Below are 21,007 nucleotides of genomic sequence, written 5' to 3'. Positions count from 1 at the left end.
CCCATCCCCACACAACCATCCCAGGTACCCAACGATAAGAAATGCAAAATAACAATAGAATATCAAGAAAAAAGAATTAGATGGTACTTACATCACCGCCCGCAGAAGTCAATTTCTGCAAGTGTGGCATCCACGTAGCGTCGAGGTGGCCACTGGTCTGCACACTTATCTCTCACACTGAAAGACGCTACATCGGCAGAAATTAAAGGCCGACCGTGGTGCCTCCACGCGCTAAGCAGAGTAAGTAACCAATGCCGAGCGTCAAAAGGAGAGTTCTGTGCTTCAGAAGGTACAGCCTAGCACATCTACTGCCTCAGTGGTGAAAAATGTTTAAACCCACGCTGACTAGATAATATACTTTAATATTACCTATCGCAGGTATTTATTCTATGTCAAAACTTGCGGCAGTGACCCAAAAATGCTCCATTTGAATTCCTCAATTTAAACTGGAAGGAGCTCCAGATTTGTTTCATTTTTCACATACAACACAATTGAAACTTGATCCCAAAGTCAGTGGATATACCATAAACCACGCTTATTCAATAGTGATCCTTGATTAAGTCTGCTACAGAGCACATCGTGGTCATCCTTGGGAAGGGTGAAGATGTGTGTTGTCTGTAGTAAGTAATATTTCAATTTTTTAAAATTACAATAATTGCAGGTTGTTGTTAATTTTAAAACTGAATTCCATTTGGTTTCACTGAGAAGCAATGAAGAAAGGAACTATTGAAACTTATGCAATGTATACACAAAACTCCAAGGATTTGTGGCTATAAATTACATTATTCTTATGTTATAATTTTGTTAGTTTGTTTTCTTTTTGGAAACATTATATTGGAACTTTTACAGGTCTAGTCACTGAACTGAACACTATAATTTATTAGGTTATGTATGTGCACTTACATAGGAATAATATTTGAGTTTCATTTACCCCTCTCAAACTGATCCAATAAGACAGCAAAACAGGTTACAGCTAGTTAAATGCTATTTCTTCAAGTAATTAATGCTATAAAATGCAATTTTTAAGATTACTTTTACTATAAACAGAAAATATTAATGCAAGTTTCACACCTCTATCAATAATAAACTAATATATGAGTTTTGATCTTGCATTAACCAGTTCTCAGGTGAATCAAAATTCATCACTTGCAAACGGCCATTTTCCATTTTTTATTAACAATATATATTAACTGGTTATGAACAGGTCCAGAAGTGTTTTTTCTTTCCAGTTAGATGGCACAATCTGCATATCCGGCACTATACCAGTCCAACTGTTGCCAATCAGAAGAGATTGTACTTTTAATCTAGCATGAGGCCAAAAGAGGTATTGTTCATTCCCCTATTATATCATTCATGTACAATTATTGTTTAAGAGTTCATTTCCTGACAGGTACATTCAATATTTCCTGTTTTAGGATTATTTCTTGATATCTGATACTTCTGTAACTTAATTTCTCTGCTTTAATAGTAGATTCAGACTGGTGCAATTTCAATCTAACCCACTGAATCTAAACTTTACAAAGCAACTATTATAGTTCATAGTGTTAGTAAAGGGAAAAAGTCAAAGAAAAACAATAGAGAGGAGTGCTCCAAACTTATATTACATTATCTATGCATTAGTTCAAACATTGTCAATATTACTTTCTCACCGACACAGTCCTGGATTCATAATTTTCTTATCACAAACCCAGTTTCAGACAGTTTATGGTCACATCTAACAAGAAAACTTGTTAAGCAAGGCAACAGAAATAATTATCAAACTTGAGATACAAGCCAATAGTAACAATAAAACTACAAGTGACTGCTGTACAATGACTGTTTCATTTGACAATGTTGACCCACTTTTGAGTTGACCCCACTGTCTGCTAAGGGGCGTTTTCACAGGACTAGTTTACAAGCTGCGAGTCCTAGTGGCTTGTGAAAAACCTACTCTCTAGTTACACTCCAGCCTGCCGGGATAGCTGCAAGCAGAGTTGAACTTCCGACTACTTTTAAGTCCACTTACCGATCATGTGACAAGCTTACTTTCCACGTAAAAACACAGAACTACTCAGTTACTGGCTAGCGAAGGCAAAACCAAGATGTCGTGGAAGTGAAATTGAAATGGTAAAATTTCTTGATAGCTATGAGCAGTGCGAGTGCCTTTGGAACATACAATACTCTGCAATAAACATAAACATGATTCTGCCATGATTAAATTAATGAATGCATTGGTGAAAGAGAACATTTGCAATGATAATATAGAGAAATTATGTAAAAAAAAAAACAAAGTAATAAGGAATGTTTATTGCCAAGAATTACTAAGATAGAAAAATCTAAAAGAAGTGGATCTGATGTAGATATATATCATCCAAACTGATTGGTTTAAGAGAGCAGACGTTTTACTGAGGAATGATTACTGACTGCACAGTTTCTGGTAAAGATCTTGATATTGTGCATGGTGGTATTCTAAACAATAATGCAAGAGAGGAGATGCTATCTACACTGGCAAGATACTGAAGATTAACCCCAAGGATGGTTCTTGCTGGAATTGCACATTTCATAATTATATCCTGTTTAGTAATAAAAGGTTCACCCATGCGAAGCAACTCCTCAAAATTTATCTACACCCAGTCTAAGATGCCTTTTGTATTTGAGCGGGTTTTCATTTGATAATTCACGAAGCACATAGTTTGATCCTGTGCAAGATTCTCTGCAAGCAATCCAATGTCTACATGGCCATCGTTTTCGACACTTTTTCTTCACTACTTTTCAAAGTCCTTCGCTTAAGACTACTGCTGCAAAATCAATAAACTTCACCAATATTGTGTATTTGCATCAAAACCACAGCAATATACTTGTATCTTCCTTGATTTGGGTAGGTGTAGACAATACAGAACGAAGTGTGGGTTGAACCACCCAGCAGCTATGTCTGGTTTCTACTACCCCATGTAAATACAGACTTGCCTGGTAACCTTGACTTGTGACGTGTACATAGACAAGTCAACTATCCCCTAAAAACAAGCCTTTAGATATCCTTTTCAAACATAGGACCTCTACCATACTATGCACCTCTTTGTGTTAAGAGATATGCATTCCTTTCCACAACTCGCGTAACTCCACTTCTGTACATCAAACTTAACTCACGAATATCTATCCATATTTCCTTTATACGGACATTTGAAAATTATATTTCACTCAAAAGTCACATATTGTAGGCTTCTTTTAAAGTAGGCAATTAAGAATACACCTTACCTCTTTAGGATTTGCCAATAGAAGCTTTGAGTATGTGGTGTCCAGTTCTTTCTCAGACACAGACAGAAGTTTGTTATGCAAATGACGATCATCCCCCACGGGTATGGGCAATAAGAAACCTCTTTCACGCTTCATTAGCCGTAGACAAATTTCATCTCCCACAGAGTACTGGGTATGCTTCATAACCACTACACTGAAATGTTAAAAGAAAAAATCATATTTCAGAGAAAGTTGTACCAAATAATCTACATTAATACGATAATTCCACAAGATTACTCTTGCTTCAAGATAAATGCAACATCCAGGGAAACGCAAACCCAGTATCAGACAAGTCAAAGATCTAACAAAAACTATGCTGCACAAAAGCTATAAACAATATTTTTTGTAATAAAGAATTTTCTACACAAACATTTGCTACATTATGGAACCTGTCAACATGAATATTTTAAGACATTTGATCTGATCAGTAAAAGTCTGAAATTAATAATAACAGAGTTGTTTAACAACTGTTAGAACAGTTAATACTCGGAACAGTCAAAGTGTCAAAATGCTGTCCCACAGCAGTTCTTAGGAACAAAAGACATGGACTTGTTGCATTTAAACACCTTTGAATGCCATCTGCCTCAGCTGAAATTGATCTTAGTAGGTATACGCATGGTGTGATAAGTTGTATATTATATCTTAACCTACCTTCGAAAATTACCATGTAGCATCCAATTAGGAAATATAGTCAGTGTGTTTGGTAAATAACGTGAATTGATCAAATTTCCAACAAACCTCTATCATTCTGTTTAGCCCTAATTCTTAGTACATTACCAATATGTCGTTGAAACTCCCTTAAACAGAACTACAGCAATACTCTTAGAAATTCTGAAGTAAAACATAATCTTTAAAAGTCCAGTAGGCTAGTGGTAATTTATGTGACAAAAGACTTACAAAAATTTTATACATATACCAGTAACCAAATAAGAGAAGATTAAAACAAAAGAAGGGATTTTGCCATTAAGATGGGCTCTTTTGTATCAGATGATGATGATGATGTGCTTGTTGTTTAAAAGGGCCTAACATCTAGGTCATCGGCCCCTAATGGTATGAAATGAGACGAAATGCAATGATAAATTAAAAGTCCAAAATCCTCCACTGACCAGAATTCAGAATGCGACGATGAAGAATGAATGGATGGATATGAATTTAGAACGATCAGTGGATCCACCCCACAGTGTCTCACATCCACAGAAACTGACATAAAATAATAGTATTACTGACCAAGGGACTGCTTCAGAAGCACAATACTGAATTGACGAGGCTTGCAGTATAAAGGGGTCCAAAATTCAAGTCCTCAGCCCCTCATAATGGTACTTATCGCTAGGAAAATAGAACCATGGTATTTGTCATGGTGCGGTACTAATCAAAAGTAGCATAGACTCACGGTATTTCACACATTATGGTACTACACACAGGTAATGAAATTCGCACATGTAACACAGACCTATGGTGTTTTGCACTTTGCAGCGCCATTTACAGGCAACGCAAACCTATGGGGTTCATCACGTAAGGGTACTAACCACAGGGACTCGTACTATCCTGTGGTGTTCCTCATATAGTGGGTACTAATCATAGGCAAGCCAGAACCATGGTATCGCTCACCCAGGGTGTCATTCATATAGTGGTAATAATCACAGGTACTGTAAAAGCCGACAGTGCCCTGTGGTTGGCAGCATGTATGTGTAGCTCCGCGAAAACTACAATATTTCAGTGCGTTGTAGGAAAATATGACACGTGAAAGTGCAGTGTAGAGCATATTACAAGTGTAAGCTCAAGTGTAGTGAGTGAAATCGAAAACTGTATGGTGTATTGCCATAAATTGTATGTCTCATAGCAAACACGTGGTGAGAAGGCCAGCGCCATTTACAGCACTAACAAAACTCTTACAAGCTACAGTAGAATTAAAACTCATAGAAGAAAGTTTCATCCAGGCTAACTTCAGCCGAAGTTTCATCAAACGGGTGTTTTCAATTAGAGAAGACATTTTTCTTACCTTCAAAAATTGACATAAGTCATCTCACAGTTTACGTAAAGTAGAACTTGGAATCTCTAAGTTCCTTTTAGGCTTAACCCTTTGCGGACAAATTTTTTCCTTGGGTATTCCTCTACTAGTCTTATTTTTTCCTTCGAAAAAGCTATATAGTTACAATGAAGGTATAATGAAGGTACAAAGTGTGACTCACAACATTATGAATTAATTAATCACTCTAGATACACACTATAAGCAAAAAACATGTAGTTGAAAGACAGTTTGCCCCCTTCCTATTTATATTTCTTCTCTGTGTGGTACTTCTCGAAGCATTCATTTGTATTTTTTCTCTTGCATAGCAGTTAGTCTCAACAATTTGTTGTACCAATTCTTCCGTAAAATACAGTGTAAAATATTCAACATGAGTAGATGGTTTCTTACCTGTGAGAGGTGAGAAACCACTAATCAAAGTGTGTGGTTTCTTTACAAAGTTCGGATCAACTGGGCGATAAATTCCCCAACCATTGTCTTGTTTACTACTATTTATATTGCTTTAATTCTCGCTTTCAATTACTATTATTTTGCTAGAATTGTCATCATCACTCTCAGACACATTAAACTCACTATCCATAACTGGTAATTCGTCACCACTGCTGTCGATTTCATCTAAAAAAACGAGCTACATCAGACGAAGTAGCATTACCCTGTCTGCACGCCGCCATTTTCACAGCTGATTAATGTAAACAACAGCTCGTTCTTTATTTACCTGTAAAACTCGTAAAACAAAGTTTTAACGCATCTAGAAGGCTGTGACATTCCTAAAGGTTCTATACAATTACTATAGATAGCAGCAGCAAACATAATTGCTTCACACGCATGTATATTTACCGCGGAAACAGGTGGCAGGTATATCCCGAAATACATCCATAACAGGAAACTGGGATGTCAGGGAAATGCCCGACAGTTGTCCGCTGAAGGTTAAATGTGTTATGTTGTGTTTTTAAGAAGGAACATAATATATATTTTTAAACTGGAATATACTCAGTATTTTGAAAATAACTTTCAAATTGGACTTAAGTTCCTTACAATTTTTATAACTTTTACTTGGCTATTCAAGAGTTGGTGAAATTTCTTTAAGATTATTTTCACTCAGTATTATATTAGGCCTTACTTATTTTAAATTTCAAGGCATCTAACATTTCAATGCGGCCATTTTGGTTTCACACTTTGTTTCCATATGTTTCGACTATAGAAAACGTGCTTGTTCTTCAAACTTGGACACAATCTTCTTTTTGTACATTGAACTTCGGCGGCGCGAATGTGAACTCTGAGCATCAAGTTACTATCAGGACTAAGTAGTGATATAAAGAATGGTATCGCAAGCTGTCCACTTCATGGCCGTATCGATGAGTTTAATCAACAAAATAATCTAAAAAGCCACCTAATCGATACTTTATCGATGGTGTTATTTTTGTTAATTTTGAACTACGTTTTGTAAGAAGTGAATTCGGATCACACTTAATCATTTAAATCTTAACTCAATCATTCACAAGATTTTTATATTTTCATGTATGCTGTGCATTGTTTTGTATGTTATTTTAAATATGTCTGTCTGTTTTTTAAAGTTTTTTATCCGAAGATGGTGCGGAATAAGCATTGAAATCAGTCCCAGTTAATAATTAAATGTTGTTTTGTATTGAATAGGTGGACTCATTATTTTGTTCCTATTTTATTCTCGGTTCAATGTGGATATATTATGAAGTTGTTAAACCTGAAACAATCATAAAAGGAAATTTTCAGACGGCCTACATCCCCACCAAAAATATTTCTGTGGACAAGTCTCTTACACTCTGGAATAAAAATTTATATCCCCTTATATATTTTTGTAAATAGAGCGTGATTATGGACAACCCTGAACAGCAGCCGTCACATATATTGCTCAGAAATGTTGGACTCTCAGCAAGTAGTCAAACTTTTCATTACGTTATATTTCATTGATTTAACATTATTAATTCTTTTTTTTTTGCTAGGGGCTTTACGTCGCACCGACACAGATAGGTCTTATGGCGACGATGGGATGGGAAAGGCCAATGAGTTGGAAGGAAGCGGCCGTGGCCTTAATTAAGGTACAGCCCCAGCATTTGCCTGGTGTGAAAATGGGAAACCACGGAAAACCATTTTCAGGGCTGCCGATAGTGGGATTCGAACCTACTATCTCCCGGATGCAAGCTCACAGCAGCACGCCTCTACGCGCACGGCCAACTCGCCCGGTATATTAATTCTTTAACTTGGTGTCTAAACCTCTGTTGATCTTCAATTTTAATACCACCTAAGAAGTGAGCAGCTCTGGAACAAATTGCCGGCCTAAGGGGTTAACTTCAGTGCAATTTTCATTCGTAAGTGAATTGTGTGTAACGTACGTAAATTAGGCCTACTGCACGTATGTACACAGCTGACGTGTAGTGCTTAACTTGACGTTAATAAGTGAATTGGGCCTATTGTACTTGCACACAGGATTAGTGGTTTGCAGGACATTCAGTTATGGAAGAAGAAAGCTCGGGAGTTTACCAGTGGGGAAGAATTGAAGTTTATCGAGAAAGTGGATGCTAATCCACACATGAAACGTGTGCAAATTGCCCGTATTTTGGGCATTCCTACAACAACTTTAAACACAAAAGTAAGCAACCACAAGAAGATTGAGGACACTTTTCCGGCAGGAGGAAGCAGCCAAATGAAAAGTGTCCGTAAAAGCCAGTATCCAGCTTTAGATGTTCTGGTGAACTGGTTTAAACAAGCTTGGGCTTCGAATATTTCTACTGATGGAACATTGATTCAGGCCAAGGCATCCATCACATTTAGCTGCCAAAATGGGATTTTGTAACTTCGAGGTGTCTAGTGGATGAATTTACAGATTTTAAAAAAAAGGAACAAACTTTCATATAAATCCGTCCCTGGGGAGGCTGCCAGTGTCAATATCAATACTGTTCACACTTAGAGATAGAACACTGCCGGAAATATTACAGGACTATAGCCCTGATGATGTTTTTAATGCAGATGAGGCTGGGCTACTTTTCCAGCTTCTTCCTTATAAAACGTACGCATGCAAGGGTGAGAAATTTCACCAATTCTGAATTAGTTGCAGAATTCTCAGTAAAGAGAATGACAGTGCTATTATGCTGCAAAGAGAGTGGTATGGAGCTATTCGCGCCGCTCATAATGGGGAAGTGGAAGAATCCGCGCAGTTTTAAGAATGTGCGTACCTTTTCATGCCAGTACACAGCAAATACCAATGCTTGGACGACATCAATTTTTGGGAACTTCTTGCGATCACTTGATGCCAGAATAGGAGTGTGGCAGAAGAAAATCATGTTGTTCATTGGCTGGGGTGCCGCGGACCCAGCTGACACATCTTATTTGAGAAATGTATGTGTAGCGTTTCTTCCCGCGAACTGTACAAGCCATCTCCAACTGCTCGTCAAGGGCATCATCTGGTGTGTGAAGCAGAAATATAGAACGATTCTCGTGCAGAAGAGATTGGCATTCCTGGAAACAGCTTCACAGAAAAACACAATTCCAGATGCCGTGCATTTATTAAAAATTCTTAAAAATCTGCTTGGGCATCAATAAACGAGACCAGAGTTCGAAACTGATTCCGCAAAGTGGGTTTCCTTCGTTCAGCAACTGATAAAAGTTTCAATGGAAATAATGGACATAGTGCGGCGTTATGTATTGTACCCGTTCAAATGGTGCTTTATTAAATTTTGGGAAATTGGTAAACTTTTGTGATGAAATATTGATTTGCGAGCGAGCGAGCATCAGCTGATTACCGTGCCGTTCCGCTGCAGGCGAGTGAGAACTGGGTCTGCAGGCCGATGAAGGTCGCCACGTCACGAGGTTACGTCACCTAGCACGCCGATAGCCAAGAGGGGAGCGACATTCCGGAGAAATCAACTCACAAGTTTGAAGGATGAGTCACGTTGCAGGATTGTCGACAGCCAATGAAAATCAATGAAGGTGTTGGATGGTCGGAGGATCTTTCTAGAAAGAAGTCGAAGCCGAGTCTCTGGAAGAAAGTCGAACGGTACAGTCTTTAGAAGAAAGTCAAACAGTTTTAGCCTCGAGAGAGAAGATGAAAGTTCGTATAGTTACAGGAAGGACAGCGAACAGTATCCTCCAGAAGAGTTAGCAAATAGTGGTATTAACTGTCTATTTCTTGTATTGCACGACGACTGTTATTAATGAGTGCTAATTCAACCTTGCGTAAACTCAACTCAGTATAGTGCGATATTATTACAGCCGCACATTTTCCCGGGTGGAACTTTCTAAACCACGGACAATCAGTGCGCTCATTACGCCGAGTGTTGTGGCAGAAACTTGTAGAATGTTCCAGTAAGAACTACAAGGGAAGATGACCATCTAGAGAGAACATTCGAGAATAAACCTGGCCTATGAACACAGTTTTACCAGTAATATAATGTTCCATCAGCTCAAAGATGTACTGTAGACTGGTAAATGTGCTCGAAATTCGAAGCTTTTGGTAGAACTGAACCTAAGTCTACATCATTGCACCAGTTAAGTGCCGTAAGACAATTTAGTGATATACAGTAAGTGTAGATCCTATTTTTAATACACAATTTCAGTTTCAGCTATCCCCGCGAAGACCAGCCGTCATCATGAAGCGAACCAAAAGGAAATCCTGGAATTTTCTGAAATTTTCTGGAGTGATGCAATGCTATTGTACTTCGCCAGGGTCATGATGTGTTAAGCCAACGTGTGCACGCCAGTGCGATGAATTTGTTCGTCTATAAGCCACCATAGTGAAGGAGAGGAACCGACATCTACAGCTACGTCCAGACGCCAGAGATTTACATCGGAACAATAAGTACCTTTGTCACATTTCTTCTCTTTCAGTAGATGGCTAGTTAGATTGTATTCTTATTTAATGAAACGTAGTTTCTTTAGAAATATCTGTATTTAACTGGTGGTGATGGTAGAGTAGTCATGGATTCATCGATTTATTAGTTTCAATTTTCTCTTCTTTTACATTCTCTTGAAATATTGTTATTTGATTCAGTAATGAATAACCCCAGTTGCCAGCGACTTTCACAAGATCACGAACAATTAAGGTCTTCAAAAGGAATTATGGGGGAGTGAAGCCTAATAATAAGAATAATAATATGCGACTTCATAATAATCATGACGACGAGGATGAATTTAAATATATAAAATTAAAACTATAATTAAATCGAAGTTTTAATGAACGACTGGTTTGTGGAAAAAAATTGAGCTTAGAAGGGATGGTGATTGCAGTGAACAGTAGGCAGCTCATCGAGAAGACACTTCTAGGAGCCATGATCGGGGAAATAATAATAATTATAATAATAATAATAATAATAATAATAATAATAATAATAATAATAATAATAATAATAATGAAGAGTCGGAAATTTTGAATGGTTGTTGAGGATTAAAAATGAGCGATTACTGTGATGATGGATTTTTATGATGATAATTGACGATATGGGACCACTAGGGTGCATGTCAGTCGTGATGATTATAGTGATTTATGGTGATGAAATAGTGTTTAGGGAATAATAGTAGTTTTTTTTCTTCGCTCAACAACTGGTATTATGTAATGTATGACTGGATTATTATTTTCTTTTCCAAGAGGGTTATGAGCGCGTTCTTCGAAGTTCTTTAACCGATGGTGGTGATGATTATTTCTTTGAGATTATTCTTTTACTCATCCTATTTTGTCGTTTAACACTAGTCATGGTGAATTCTTACTATGATCGGTTAATACTGTGAGGGTCTTCAATCAAATTCTAAAGGCAGACATAATAATAATAATAATAATAATAATAATAATAATAATAATAAACAAATAAATAAGATAATAATAATAATAAAATATAATATTTTCGACAGTGTGATAAAATCTGCTGATAGTCAGTTGGGGGAGATTATGTTATTGCGTGATAGTTTATCCCTGTATTTTCATGAATGTTTATTCTTTTAGTGATTTTGTGTGATTTATTATCCAATGATGTTATTGTTGATTACGCGTGGTGCTACGTGATGCTCTATCTATCAACAATGTATTAGTCAGTGAGAAATCGTTTCATGTGGTGTGTAAAAAGAATACAGTCGAGCGAAATCTGCGACAGAGAGGAAATATGCCAAAGAATTTCCAAAAGGTGGATAAAAATGAAATTTGTAAAGATAATTTCCCAGTGAATTTGTAAGGAAATTTGTCGAAGTATTTTTAACAATAATGTTTTGAGATTTCCAAATGTTTTACAAGTAGATTTTCGGAATATGGGAAAAATAGTTTTGTTATAAAATGGTACGGAGTCTTTTAAAGCATGATAAAGGAAACTTATAGAAAGAAAATAATACTTTCTGACAAAAGACACTATAATTTGGAAAGAATTAATGGGAAGCTACCCAAACTCTTATGATGAGGAATAATAATTTATAAGGATTAATGAAATAAGGGCATACGCTAATTTCATGTTTAATGTAGCATTTTGTTTTTGATCATAATGATATCACTGAATTTGTGATTGGTCAAATGTTACAGAGTATGACTTCGGGTGGAGTTTCATTGAAGATGTAACTGAATCTAATGGAACCTCTAAGCATGCCGAGGACTTAAATTAATTTATGTTAATGAGAAGCAATTGATTTGAGTTATGTTGAAGAAAATATTTTTTTTCTTTCTGGATTGTCCAGACTGAGTTCTTTTTTTTTATATATTTTAATAAATATTGTTGTTATTTTGTTCTGATTTTTATTCCACGTTACGTCACCTATCCAGTCACTTATGGCCCTGCAAAAATAAATTTTCTGAAGGTCGGTCCCGAAATAGTAAAGTTGGCCCTGCGAACGGTCCACCCTTTTGGGACTCTCACTCCGCCGATTGAGCGACCCCGGGAAAAGGGGACAGTATCAAGTTTTAATAATAATATTTGCTTTACGCCCCACTAACTACTTTTTAAGGTCTTCGGAGACACCGAGGTGCTTGAATTTAGTCCCGCAGGAGTTATTTAACGTGCCAGTAAATCTACCGACACGGGGCTGTCGTATTTGAACACCTTCAAATACCACCGGACTGAGCCAGGATCAAACCTGCCAAGTTGGGGTTAGAAGGCCAGCGCCTTAATCGTCTGAGCCACTCAGTCGTAATCTATAATCTTCATTTCCGTATTGACGAATTGCACAATTAAAAATAGGAGAGGATTTCCACCAATCAATACTTATTTATTGCATTATTAAGCTACAGGACCGGTTTCGACCTCATATACAAGGTCATCTTCAGCTGAACCATACATACATATTTATATAACTAGCTCATGTACCCGTGCTTCGCTACGGAATTCTAAACTGTAGGCTATACAGAATTCCAGGTTAGGTAGTGTAAACGTTGTGAGCAAGATTGTATTAAGTTGCATAGCTCTTAACGTTGCCCTAGAAACACGACGGGGAAGTCACCAACGTCTTTTCTCATATGAAGACTGGGTTAGGGAATTTTCATTTTAATGGTAGGCCAGCTTGCCTACCATCAGTCACAATCAGGTTGGGGAGTTTTCATTATAATGGCAGACAATCTCCGCCTGCCTTTATAGATTCTCAGAAAGACTCTCTTAGTGGTTTTCCCAACTGAAATGAACATGGGTTATTACAATGACGTCAGTAGGAATGGCGCGATTAAAAGCAATGCTTTCATACGAAATACTCGATCAAATAAAAACCCACACATTTTCTCACTTTTAACGAATAGTACTACTCGGTCAAATAAAAACCCACACATTTTCTCACGTTTAACAAATAGTACTACGCTGCAGAACGAACAGCCCAAAGCTACAGAGCTGGAATGATTAAGACGCAGACATTCGTGATCCGTGAACAATCTTTGTCTTTTTTTCGGCGGGGGGGGGGGGGGGGTTCGAATAGTGGATAGTCCCAGAGCAAAAACTATGCCCATTTACTTATCTGTTTCCTGGGAGTACCCGATGAGTCGGAAAATCTCAATTCACCACACTGGCAGGGGAAAGAACTATCTGATGTGTAGGTAATTTTTCCTCCAAGCCAGAGAAGAAACCACATCTTCGCTGCTAATTTGGAATAAAATGAATGTAGATTTAATAAAAGTGAAGAGGAAGAAGCTTTTCTTAAGAAACGGCTCTTTTCAGGGTTGAATTTTGAGTTATTTATTGAATTGTGATACTATAATTTGGAATAGGCCTAAATTTTAATTCTAGACCAGTTCATACTACTACTACTACTACTACTACTACTACTAATAACTGAGCCTCTGACTTAAGTGCGCACACTGCTCATTCAAAACAGGGCGTCAAAGCAGGTATCGAATAGCCGGAATACTATAATGAACCAGTGTGTTACGTACCAGCAGTATCAGAAAATGTATGAACCAGAAGAATGGCATGTTAAAGAAGAAAGTTATCTAACTCCTCAGCTATTTCCCGCTAATATTCAGTTAGGCTGTTATACTCGGTACGCAGCAGTAATCCCATCTATCGGAGTTGAATGTCAGCTTAAGAGACAAAGAACATTACAACAAACAACGGTCAGTGTAATGTTATTGTTGATCAATGTTATGCGCTTTCGATATTGTAGGCCTTCACATTATTGTCTTCTGGTTCTGAAATACCACTCTTACCATACTCGGTACGGTAAAACTGAATAAAACATAAATGATCGGAAATTGTATTCTCTATAACTTTTGTTATGTAGTACTTATCCATAGGACCAAGAACATAGGTATTTAAAAATGAAATTTTAGTTGCCCTCCCCTAAGCTACCATTTCATTCAGGGTGAATAACATTGTTTATAACTTAAACTGTAGTTTCTTATTCCCCGACTCAATACACTGATTTTTATTGAATTCTGTTTACACATTTTCTCGGGGCTCGGCCGGCGTTGATATGGACTTACCGGGCGAGTTGGCCATGCGCGTAGAGGCGCGCGGCTCTGAGCTTGCATCCGGGAGATAGTAGGTTCGAATCCCACTATCGGCAGCCCTGAAGATGGTTTTCCGTGGTTTCCCATTTTCACACCAGGCAAATGCTGGGGCTGTACCTTAATTAAGGCCACGGCCGCTTCCTTCCAACTCCTAGGCCTTTCCTATCCCATCGTCGCCATAAGACCTATCTGTGTCGGTGCGACGTAAAGCCCCTAGCAAAAAAAATGATATGGACTTAGCAACAAAAATCCAAATTCATGAATATCTGTGTCATCATAGCCGGTACGGTAAAAAGGCATAAGACGTAAATGATCGGAAATTAAATTCTATACAACTTTAGTTATGTAGTATTTATCGATATGACCACTAATAATATAAATATTTGAGAAATAATTTTAGGCCTTCCCTTAAACTACTATTTCACTCAGCGTGAATAAAATGATTTATAGCCTAGATTGTAGCGGCTCACCCACCGACTTTACATACCGATTTTTATTTAATTCCCTTCAGCCGTTTTCTCGTGATGCGTGTACATACATACATACATACATACATACATACAGACAGACAGAAATTACGGAAAAGTAAAAAACTGCATTTTCTTGTTACTGTAGACATGATCGATACAGAAATACCATTATTTTCAAATTCTGACCAATGTACAGACAAAACTCTTATTTTATATATATATAGATGAAGCTTTGATTAAGGTTGTGTTGTTAAAGGAATGCTATATGATGATGATGTACATTTAGTCACATGCAAATGGGGCAAGTCTTAGCGTGAACTGACGTATATGTCATTCTGTACAATATTGCAACTGTATGTCTAAAATATTATGTTGAAGGTCTTAAAATTAGTGTATAATATGTCTTTACTTAAACTAACTTATATATATATGTACAAGGTACATACAATATGTAAAAGCACTTCATGCATATGAACATTCGTTCTTGCTTGTTGGTCAATACATCGACTAACTTCCGTATTTTAGTCTTATTTACAGTTGTACACTTCAGCTGCTATTCTTGGAATTTGTAAAATTGCATGGGTCAAAGATTTTGTCTTCATGTGTATATGTAGGATAAAACACTTTCAATTTTTTAAAAAGTGCCAAATGTATGGATGAAATTCAACTAAAATATGTTAAGCTCTGCTGTGTGTGTTGCCTTTATATTGGAACCAATTCATGTTGTCCTGTGGCGTCCGTAAATTTGGATGACATTGGGTTCAAAATAGTGGCTCCTTTCCCATTTGTAGCTGTGCAATGATGTTATGTTTATCTGTGGAAGATAAGATTGAGTTATAAGTGATATCATGTTGGAGGAATGTCTAAGGGTAATGTGTGTGAATTGGAATATGTACTTACTGTTGTTGGTGTAGCTGAGTTGGGTTTGATGTGCGAGCTTGTAATGTACTACTTTGTGTTCTTCTTGGGCTCATACTAGCTGCTGTGAGGGGAAGGGAAGGAGGGGTAGGGAAAGTTGTTGTTGTGGGGGTAGGGGTGGAGGTGGGTGTGTTGTTTGGTGTTTTTCTGTTGCGTGTCACGTACTGTTTATCGATTAACTAACATTTTAAAAAACATAACCTAAGAATAGCATTCAGAACTACACACAATAGTACCAACATCATACACGTCAAGACAATCAACAGCAACAACAAATACAACCACTCAGGGGTATACTGTATCAAATGTAATAACTACGAGACAAGCTATATCGGACGTACCGGTAGAAACTTCCTAACCCGATATAACGAACACACAAACGCGGTGAAACGCAATCATGTTTCCTCAATAGGACAACATGTTGTAGACTATAAACACAGTTTTACAAACATCGATAACTATATGCAAATCCTAAACATAAACCCCAAAGGCCCCCTGCTCAACATAACAGAAGAATTTTACATCACTCTAGATCAGTACACCAATCCAAATTACAACATAAATGAAATCACAGAAAAAACTAACATCATCTTCAAAAAAGTTATCCCTGCCCTAAAAAACCCTTACCTTAAGTTAATCGATAAACAGAACGCAACACGCAACAGAAAAATACCAAACAACACACCCAGCCCCACCCCTACCCCCACAACAACAACTTTCCCTACCCCTCCTTCACTTCCCCTCACAGCAGCTAGTATGAGCCCAAGAAGAACACAAAGTAGTACATTACAAGCTCGCACGTCAAACACAACTCAGCTACACCAACAACAGAAAGTACATATTCCAATTTACACACATACCCTTAGACATTCCTCCAACACGATATCACTTATAACTCAATCTTATCTTCCACAGATAAACATAACATCATTGCACAGCTACAAATGGGAAAGGAGCCACTACTTTGAACCCAATGTCATCCAAATTTACGGACGCCACAGGACAACATGAATTGATTCCAATAAAAAGGCAACACACACAGCAGAGCTGAACATATTTTAGTTGAATTTCATCCATACATTTGGCACTTTTTTAAAAATTAAAGTGTTTTATCCCACATATACACATGAAGACATAATCTTTTACCCATGCAATTTTACAAATTCCAAGAATAGCAGCTGAAGTGTACGACTGTAAATAAGACTAAAATACGGAAGTTAGTCGATGTATTGACCAACAAGCAAGAACGAATGTTCATATGCATGAAGTGCTTTTACATATTGTATTTACCTTGTATATATATGTAAGTTAGTTTAAGTAAAGACATATTTTATACACTAATTTTAAGACCTTCAACATAATATTTTAGACATACAGTTGCAATATTGTACAGAATGACATATACGCCAGTTCACGCTAAGACTTGCCCCATTTGCATGTGACTAAATGTACAACATCATCATCATATAGCATTCATTTAACAACAGAATCTTATTCAAAGCTTCACTATATAAATATGTATGTATGGTTCAGCTGAAGATGACCTTGTATATGAGGTCGAAACCGGTCATGTAGCTTAATATATACAATAAATAAGTATTGATTGGTGGAAATCCTCTCCTATTTTTAATTGAGCCACTCAGCCCGGCAGTATCAAGTTTTGTCGTGGATGACAGTGTAATGGATTGCGTTACTAAACTTGATACTGTTGTATGTAATTTGGAACGAAAGAAGCAGTCTACATTAGATATGTTTCTTACACGCAAGTGATGTTATGTAAATTACTCTATGTATTTTTTAAACATATGTGTTGCTTTATTCTGAATCAAATTCCTGACAATTTTTGTACATTTTAAATTTTTTATGCAAATACAGATGTACAGTTCACGATTTTAAGAACGTTTTTCCCTTGATGTTTTACTATGTTGGCGTTCTTTAAATGTATTATTTCTTTATTCATTTAATAATAATAATAATAATAATAATGTTATTTGTTTTACGTCCCACTAACTACTTTTTTAAGGTCTTCGGAGACGCCGAGGTGCCGGAATTTAGTCCCGCTGGAGTTCTTTTACGTGCCAGTAAATCTACCGACGCGGGGCTGTCGTATTTGAGCACCTTGAAATACCACCGGACTGAGCCAGGATCGAACCTGCCAGGTTGGGGTTAGAAGGCCAGCGCCTTAACCGTCTGAGCCACTCAGCCCGGCTTTGTTCATTTAATTACCCCTTTTGTGCAAGAGGTTATGGTGAGAAAGCTCACGGCGCCGATACATCGGCTCTGTCCTATTTAGGGATTTTGGCCATTTGCATGGCTGTTAAATCGTAACAGTTGATTGTGACGGTACCTTAAATCGTTGAAGTTGCATTTTACTCTACAGATATGTCCACCAGCCCTACAAAATATTTTTATTTTCGACAAATGAAATCTGTTGACTGTGAATGTTTATGTTGTGGTTATTTGAAGTTGTAATTCTGTTGATCTGTTTAGGTTGGCTTATGAATACAACAATTTGATCTTGCTATGAGTTTAGTTTCGAGTATATTTTGTTTCTTTGGTATATCGTGTGTTCGCTGTACTTCGCAAACTATAACTTTACTCCTTTTCATAACTCCGTTGTTGCACGTACTAGCGTCATCTTTTTATCGTAATGGCTAGGCCATATTCAAGGCCAAATGAGGCCGACATCCTTGAAAGTTCGGATGATTTAGACAGTAATAATGACCTTCTTTTGCCGAAAGTGTTTCGCATTATGTGGGAAATGACACAGTCACAGCTGCTCACCGTGCATCAGACTGCGAGGACCCAACATCGATGACCGTTACATGTATAGTGAATAACTTTGTGCCATGCTTCATGAATGAATTGCAGCACACACATCATATTGATATCAAATTATTCAGAATTAAATTTTCTTTCTTTCTTTCACGTCTAAGAGTAAAGAAGGAAGATGCAATAATGTCTGATTTTTGTATCATTGAAAACCAAAATTTATTTTTTTACATTTACTTTCAAAATTTAATAATTTTGTTTTGGCTTTACCAATAACAATTCGTCCTAGGTATATTCATTTCTGAAATGCTCATAGCTCCTTGTATTAGTGTGATTTATTTTATTTTAGTGTGTGTTAAACTGTTTTATGTGTTGATTTTTTGTAATTTGGTTTGGAAAATGACAGAAATTGGTCTGAGTGTCTTTGAGCAAACCCCTGCATATAGGCGGAGTGCCAAAGGGTTAATTATAATTGTAAACACTTGTTTCTTTATCGTAATTATTTTTATGTTCAAACCCAACTTTAAATTTAATAGCTATTTTTTTCATTTTTTAACAAGTTTCCTCTTTATGACTTTTTCCTCAGTCCCCACAAAAACCTAAGCAGTTTTGACTGTATATACTTTAAAGTACTATGTTTGCAATTGCTTTATAACGGATGTTTCCTTATCCATCTCATTTCGTTTTTGCAATCCCACCGAAAAGAAATCGAGGTTCTACTGTAGTCACAAGATGTAAATGAAAGTAAAAGCCAGTAGTTAAACATGACCGTTCAGATCGTAATTGTTGTCTCTGGATTTCCAGGTTTGTACTGAATCCTAAGACAGTGAATTCTAATTTTTAAAATCCCACATACACTGGCCAAAAATCCAACTGAAGCCAACCTTTGTGAGAAGACAGGAACACTAGCAAAAATGATTCCACACCTTAATTTTGTAACAAGCTCATAACTTACCTCTTCAGGTCAACCTTTTCAACCGGTTCAAAGCAGATAGGGCATTTCCTGCAATGCTTGTCTGATAATGCTAGGTAGTGGAGAATGCAGGACCAGCAGAAGATGTGGCCGCAACGAGTCATTTTAGCAGCAGAGGGTGGATATAAGCAAATTGGGCACGACAGATTTTCAGCAGTTCGAAAATTCTAAAACACAAAGTACACAAGCATATATCAAGATAAACTAAGAAATATCTTAAAACTAACAACAAATAAGAAAATGAGCAAGCCAAATATAAAACAGAATTTCAATTGATCAATCCGAATTGTTCCAATAAACCCAATGAGTCCAATCATATTGCAGGCCACATTATCACAATATTGTAGTTTATTGAAGTCTTGTACCTCCAAATGCATGTTTTACTACCCACACGGTATCACTCATTACCGTATGTAGTATTAGTGGCTGTACACTATCCTGTTCATGTTTGGTTTCAAACTATCTTTCACATCATGTTCACATCAAAAGTCTTAACACTGTTTGGAAAAGCAATTTTGTATGATGTCATACAGTGCACAATATTTGAGTTCACTGAGAATGTTTGTACAGAGCAAGGGAGTATATTTAGGTGCTTTCTTTACATTATTCTAAAATGTTAAAGAATGTGTCCTTTAGGGTAGATGAGGTGGAATTCCATGCTTGTGTTCACCGACTGTATTTTAGTTTCTTTTATCTAGTAAATGGTACACTAATGATAACACTTAACAATATTAAAACGGCCAATAATAATGTACCAAGAGTAACACTTTGGAGGAAGTTGGTAGAGAAGAGCATTGGAGAAGAAAGAATGGAGGTGTTATTAATGCCCAGCAAATACTTTTCTATATGAACATCTCACATCTACCTTAATTTTCTGGAATGTCCATCTTATTCTGGACATAGACATGAGAATTATTTTTCTCATATGCGTCACATTTCTACGTATATTACTTGTTTACTAGCCGACTCAACCTATACTACACAGGTCCGCCATCATGTGCCAGTCATAATCTATTCATTTCCGTACTGATTGGTACTATAATATAAGGAAAATTGAGAAGTTTCCACCTTATCAATACATTCATTTATTTACTCTAAAGTGGTAAAATCATTCAATACCGGTTTCGATTCCTATGGGATCATCCTCAGTTGACACACAATGAAATATTTATAAAAACATCACATGTAAAAGTTTGTATCTGGTAAGACTTGTTCAATTAAATAAAATATGAAAGTTGTTAGGTTGTTAGTGAGAAAGTATTTGTATGTGTGTGGCACGTGACCACACTATGTCTAGGCTGATATACATTGAGGAGATCTTCCATTTGTTCTCAATCATTGTTTAGGATGTTACATTCAGTATAGTTGTTTCATGTTGATTAAAACATTAAAAATTGCTTGTAAAAGAATGTGTCTTTGGTTTGAATGGCACTAATTGGTTTGAACCGTAATGTCACATGACACCTATATTACAGAACATAAAGTAAAATTTTTTATATACACATTCATTGTGAGTCCATTATGAAGACTTAAAAATATTTTATTGCTTGAGGTATCTCACTTCATTGTATCTGTTTTTATAAAATGTCAGTAGGACTGTTTTCACTTTTTAGATGTTTGAGGTATTTCACTTTTATAAG

At 36.8% G+C, this 21,007-nt stretch overlaps 1 protein-coding gene across 1 annotated transcript in view; it reads right to left on the bottom strand.

Moving 5' to 3' along the window:
* Positions 1 to 21,007, bottom strand: part of LOC136864490 (E3 ubiquitin-protein ligase RNF10) — a 362,846-nt gene that overhangs the window by 154,060 nt on the left and 187,779 nt on the right. The window contains exons 5-6 of the mRNA XM_068226296.1: positions 19,350 to 19,534; positions 3,235 to 3,427 (exon numbers count right to left, since the gene is read on the bottom strand). Of these exons, the coding sequence (XP_068082397.1) occupies positions 3,235 to 3,427; positions 19,350 to 19,534 (378 nt within the window). The remainder of the gene's footprint in view (positions 1 to 3,234; positions 3,428 to 19,349; positions 19,535 to 21,007) is intronic.

Source organism: Anabrus simplex, chromosome 2 (genome assembly GCF_040414725.1).
Source record: "Anabrus simplex isolate iqAnaSimp1 chromosome 2, ASM4041472v1, whole genome shotgun sequence".
Lineage (NCBI taxonomy): Eukaryota > Metazoa > Arthropoda > Insecta > Orthoptera > Tettigoniidae > Anabrus > Anabrus simplex.
The sequence above is the reverse complement of the archived record's forward strand: the minus strand, read 5'-3'. Positions and strand labels throughout refer to the sequence as shown.